The sequence below is a fragment of the Rutidosis leptorrhynchoides genome, chromosome 3, assembly GCF_046630445.1.
Source record: "Rutidosis leptorrhynchoides isolate AG116_Rl617_1_P2 chromosome 3, CSIRO_AGI_Rlap_v1, whole genome shotgun sequence".
In the NCBI taxonomy this organism is placed as follows: domain Eukaryota; kingdom Viridiplantae; phylum Streptophyta; class Magnoliopsida; order Asterales; family Asteraceae; genus Rutidosis; species Rutidosis leptorrhynchoides.
Window position 1 is genome coordinate 79,480,278 of NC_092335.1, and position 6,356 is coordinate 79,486,633.

At 31.9% G+C, this 6,356-nt stretch overlaps 1 protein-coding gene across 1 annotated transcript in view; it reads left to right on the top strand.

The window, feature by feature from the left end:
* Positions 1 to 2,229, top strand: part of LOC139900131 (uncharacterized) — a 119,134-nt gene extending 116,905 nt beyond the window's left edge. Inside the window, exons 4-6 of the mRNA XM_071882931.1 lie at positions 127 to 706; positions 2,032 to 2,088; positions 2,200 to 2,229. Coding sequence (XP_071739032.1) covers positions 127 to 706; positions 2,032 to 2,088; positions 2,200 to 2,229 — 667 coding nt within the window. The remainder of the gene's footprint in view (positions 1 to 126; positions 707 to 2,031; positions 2,089 to 2,199) is intronic.
* Positions 2,230 to 6,356: the final 4,127 nt, after the last annotated feature.

Here is a 6,356-nt window from a genome sequence, read left to right on the forward strand (position 1 = left end):
GGAGAGAGTGATTGAGACTAGACTTCGACGCGAAACTACAGTTTCGGAAAACCAATTTGGTTTCATGCCAGGGCGCTCTTCAATGGAGGCAATTCATATTATAAGAAGCGTTATGGAGAAGTATAGGGAGAAGCAAAAGAGCCTAGAGATGGTTTTCCTTGACTTAGAAAAGGCCTATGATTGTGTTCCGCGAAAGTTAATTTGGAAGACCCTAAATGGTAGAGGTATCCCAAGTAGATATATTAGAGCAATTATGGATATGTACGAAGGGGCGAAGTCCTGTGTTCGGACGCCTGTGGGAAACACAGAGTATTTCCCGATAGAAGTAGGCTTGCATCAGGGATCTGCCCTAAGCCCTTTTCTTTTCGCTTTGATTCTCGATGAGCTGTCTCGAGGAATACAAGAGAACATCCCATGGAGTCTGATTTTTGCCGACGATATTGTGCTTGTAGCGGATTCCAAAGAAGAGCTTAATAGAAGACTAGAACAATGGAGGGAGGCCCTAGAACAAAATGGGCTAAGGATCAGTAGACAAAAGACGGAATATCTTAGGTGTGATTTCAACAGTGTTGAAGATGAACAAAACGCTGGAGTGAATATCAGCATTGGGGACCAGATCTTGCACCCGCAAGATTCCTTTAGATATCTAGGCTCGGTCCTCCATAAATCGGGGAGGATAGATGAAGACGTGACCCATCGTATTAAGGTAGGTTGGTTGAAGTGGAGGGCAGCGAAAGGGGTCTTGTGCGACAAGAAGATTCCACTCAAATTGAAAGGGAAATTCCTCAAGGTGGCAATTAGACCTGCCATGTTGTACGGATCAGAATGTTGGCCAATGACGAAGGCCCAAGAGAGAAGGATGGAGGTGGCCGAAATGAGGATGCTTAGGTGGACATGTGGCAGGACCATGTTAGATATGATTCCAAATAGAGTGTTTAGGGAAAACCTTGGAATCGGAAGCATTATCGACAAGCTAAGAGAAGAACGACTTCGATGGTTTGGGCATGTGATGAGGCGACCACGAACTGCCCCGGTTAGGAGAGTCGAGGCACTCACGGTCGACGGCGTTAGGAGAAGGGGTAGACCTACTCGTAGGTGGGTGGATAGACTAAGGCTCGACTTGAAGGAGCTTTTGTTGACCGAGGACATGACTTCTGATAGGAATGCGTGGAGGGCTAGAATACGAATAATCGAGTAGGGTGCGTATTTTTTTACTATTATTATTATTATTATTATTATTATTATTATTATTATTATTATTATTATTATTATTATTATTTTTATTATTATTATTATTGGTAGTGCTACTCTACTATTATTTTTATTAGTACTTTTTTATTATTATTATTGTTTGTATTGTGTATTAGCAATATTAGCTCTTGTATCATTATTAGTATTATTGTTATTACTACTACTACTACTACTACTACTACTTACTTTATTATTATTATTATTATTATTATTATTACTATTACTTATACTTTCACTATTATAGTACTATGTATTATTATTATCTTTCAATATTACTACTATTACTATTACTACCTACCATTATTTGCTTTTTACCATTATTATTCCCTATTATTAGTATTTGTATGATCAATATTAATACTATTACTATTATAATTTTTTACTATTACTATGTACTTTTATTTGCATATTACTATCGGTATTAGTATTATTAGTGTCTCGGTATTAGTATTATTAGTGTCTGTATTATTATTAGTATTGTGTATCATAATTATTAATTGATTGTGTATTTGTATTTGTTTTACAAATATTTATTACTATTAATATTTATATGAACTATTATTATTACTATTATTGTATTACTATTACTATCGTTTTTATTAGTTTTATGTACTATTATTATTAATATTAAATGAGTTTGTTTTTGGTATCCTTGAATATGGTTGTATGCTTGCTTGCTTGGTTGTACGTATGCACATAGGCTCATGTAGGTGGTTGTGTGATGTAGGTACGCACATTTTTTGTATGTTAGTTCGATTTTATATGTATGTATATATGCAGGTATGTATGTTTGTATGCGGGTTTTTACTTGTCTGTAGGTGTGGAATTTTCACTCACGTATGTATGTTTTGCTAATAGGTTTAGGTAGGACTTGGTACGTATATTCGTATACGAATGTAGGTATTTTTTTTTTTTTTTTTTTTTTTTTTTTTTTTTTCATGTTTTTAGGCTTATGTTTGTGTGTATGTATGGCGGTAGATATATTTTTATGTATATTTGTATTATGTATGTACGTATGTATGTATGCTTATGTAGGTGTATATGTTATGTATGTATGGTTGTATGTATGGTTTTATGCATGTATGTATGTACGTAGGTATGTTTCATGCATGTACGTAGGTATGTCTTATGTATGTAAGTAGGTATGTCTGGTGTACGGTTGTATGTAGGTTTATGTATGTGTGTATGTATGTACGTTTGTATGCATGTATGTATGATTAGGTGCTTCGCATCGTTCGGTGCATCTTGGGACTATTATGGCTGAGGACGACCTTCCTTGTTCCTGAGCTTGGTTGGTCTCTTTTAGTTGGGTGGTTTCGGGGGTGTCTACCGTAAAGGTGCATGAGTGGTTTTTGGTTTGCTAAGGGTGGTTGGCTCTTTGCTTGCGCAACAACTTCCACCCGGCATGCCCTCGAGTTGCCGTCCATAAGGTCTTTTGGCTCTACGTTTTGAGGCAACGACAAGCGTCGTTTTAGTGGCGTCTTGACTGCCGCTTAAAGCCTAAATTGATTTTCAGGCAGACTTTAAACCCATGAAAATTTGATTCTACCATTTTCATGGCGTTTTTTTTTTTTTTTTTTTTTTTTTTTTTTTTTTTTTTTTTTTTACATTTTATTTTTATTATTATTATTTATCTATATATTATTTATCTATATATTTATTTATTTTATTTTTACTTATCTATTTTTATTTATTTTTTTACTTTTTTTATTTATTATTTGTATTTTATTTTTATTTTATTTTTTATTTTTATTTATTTATTTTTTTTTTATTTATCTATCTATTTAAAAATAAAAAATTCTTTTTTAGCCGGAGGTCCTCACGGAAGCAATCTCTCTACCCTGGAGTAGAGAGGGGGATGAATTTTCTTTACTGTGGGTGGAGATTTCCTTTTCTTGACTCGTGGTTAAGGAAACGACTTCTCTTCTATTTTAGGGTAGAGGAAGGATTGTCTACATCTTACCTCCCCCATACCTCGCAGGCGCGGGATTGGGTATTGTTATTGTTGTTGTTGTTATATTAATATTATATATTATAGTTATACCATATATATGGTATGATAATATATGTTGAATATTTATTATCTATATATTTTAATATTTATTCTTTATATAATATGTGTTTGCATATTAAATATGAAAACATAATTGTCTTATATATTTAAGTATTATATATATATTTATTTAAAATATTATATTCTTTCATCATAAAAATAAATTTCGTCATATAATATTTATAACTTTTATATATATTCCAATCTACATATGATAGTAATTATAGAAATCATATATATCTATACATATATTTATTTTAATAACAACTTATCTTGTATGCTAGTTTATATCTTTGATTCTAATGATTTCAATACCATTTTTATTATCTCCAATACATACATTTATATACATATATATATATTTATTAATAAATAATGGTTCATGAATCGTCGGAAACAGTCAAAGGGTAATTGCATAAATGAAACCACTTCAAAGTTTTTGAGACTCAAACTAACAGACTTTGCTTATCGCGTCGAAACCATATAAAGATTAAGTTTAAATTTAGTCAGAAATTCTCGGGTCGTCACATTATTAACCTTGGTTCGTTGGTTGAGAATTTTCTTTTATTTATCCGTTTTATTATTTCCTCCACCGGAACCTCTTCTTCTTCCGGTTCCTCTTCCTCCGGTTTCTCTTCTTCCGGTTCCTCTTTTTCCGGTTCCTCTTCTTCCGGTTCTTCTTCTTCTTTCAGAATTTGTGAATCATCCCAAATTACATTTGACTCTTTATTATTATTAGGTGAGTCGATGGGATTTGTACTAGAGGTAGACATCTATCACATAATATCAAACATGTTAAGAGATTAATATATCACATAATATTTACATGTTAAAAATATATAGTTTCCAACAAAAAATGTTAAGCAATTGTTTTTAAAGAAAACACGGTCGAAGTCCAGACTCACTAATGTATCCTAACAAACTTGGTTCGACACACACTAATGCAAATTTCTGGTTCTCTAAGACCAACGCTCTGATACCAACTGAAATGTCCCGTTCTTATTGATTAAAAACGTTCCATATTAATTGATTTCGTCGCGAGGTTTTGACCTCTATATGAGACGTTTTTCAAAGACTGCATTCATTTTTAAAACAAACCATAACCTTTATTTCATCAATAAAGGTTTAAAAAGCATTACGTAGATTATCAAATAATGATAATCTAAAATATTCCGTTTACACACGACCATTACACAATGGTTTACAATAAAAATATGTTACATCGAAATAAGTTTCTTGAATGCAGTTTTTACACAATATCATACAAGCATGGACTCCAAAACTTGTCCTTATTTTAGTATGCGATAGCGGAAGCTCTTAATCATCACATGAGAATAAACATGCTTTAAACGTCAACAAAAATGTTGGTGAGTTATAGGTTTAATTTCTATATATCAAATTGTAATTAATAGACCACAAGATTTCATTTTTTAATAACAACCATCTCATATCAGGCATTTCGCAAACTGCATAGAGATAAAAATCATTCATATGGTGAACACCTGGTAACCGATATTAACAAGATGCATATAGAATATCCCCATCATTTCGGGACACCATCGGATATGATAAAATTGAAGTACTAAAGCATTCTAAATTCCAGAATGGGGCTTGTTGGGCTCGATAGATCTATCTTTAGGATTCGCGTCAATTAGGGGTGCACTAACTCTCAAAATTAGTGATGTTCCCTAATTCTTAGGCTACCAAGCTAAAAGGGGCATATTCGATTTCGATCAGTCAACTATAAAATGTAGTTTCACATACTTGTGTCTATTTTGTAAAACATTTATAAAACTGCATGTATTCTCATCCCAAAAATATTAGATTTTTAAAGTGGGACTATAACTCACTTTCACCGATTATCAATTCGAGAGAATTAGACTTGGCCACGGGTGGATTCACGAACCTATAACAAATATATACATATATGTCAAAGTATGATTGAAATATATTTACAACATTTTCTTTATTATGTGTTGATGATTTAAGTTGTCCAGTTAGCAGTCCAACGTTAGTAGTCCACAATTAATCGTACATGAATAATTTAATATATATATCTTGAATCAATTCACGGCCCAGTGTATACATATCTCACTATTGCTCACAACTCAAACTATATATATATTTTGGAATCAACCTCAATATATATATATATATATATATATATATATATATATATATAGATGGGTCGACATGATAGGTCGAAACATTGTATACGTGTCTATGGTATCTCAAGATTACATAATATACAATATAAGTTGATTAAGCTATGGTTGGAATAGATTTGTTACAATTTTTCACGTAGCTAAAATGAGTAATTTTTACCGATTTTGTTTTACCCGTCATTTCTTAAATTCAAATCAGTTTTGAGTGATTCAAGTGGTTATGGTTTCATATTGAACTTAACTTTATGAAACTAAACATAAAAAGTATAAGTTTATAGTCAGAAATACAAGTTATAAGTCATTTTGTAAGAGGTAGTCATTTCGTCGAAAAAACGACATCTTGATGACCATTTTGAAAAACATACTTTCACTTTGAGTTTAACCATGATTTTTGGATATAGTTTCATGTTCATAAGAAAAATTATTTTTCCATAAGTATAGCTTTTAAATCAAAGTTTTTCATAGCATTTAATTATCCAAACCAAAACAGCCCCCGATTTTACTACAACGGCGTATGTCCGGTTTTACGGTGTTTATCGTGTTTCCAGTTTTTAAATCATTAAGTTAGCATAACATATAGATATAGAATATGTGTTTGGTTGATTTTAAAAGTCAAGTTAGAAGGATTAACTTTTGTTTGCGAACAAGTTCAGAATTAACTAAACTATGTTCTAGTGATTACAAGTTTAAACCTCCGAATAAAATAGCTTTATATGTAAGAATCGAATGATGTTATGAACATCATTACTACCTCAAGTTTTCTGGATAAACCTACAGGAAAAGAGAAAAATGGATCTAGCTTCAAAGGATCCTTGGATGGCTTGAAAGTTCTTGAAGCAGAATCATGACACGAAAACAAGTTCAAGTAAGATTTTTACTTGAAATAA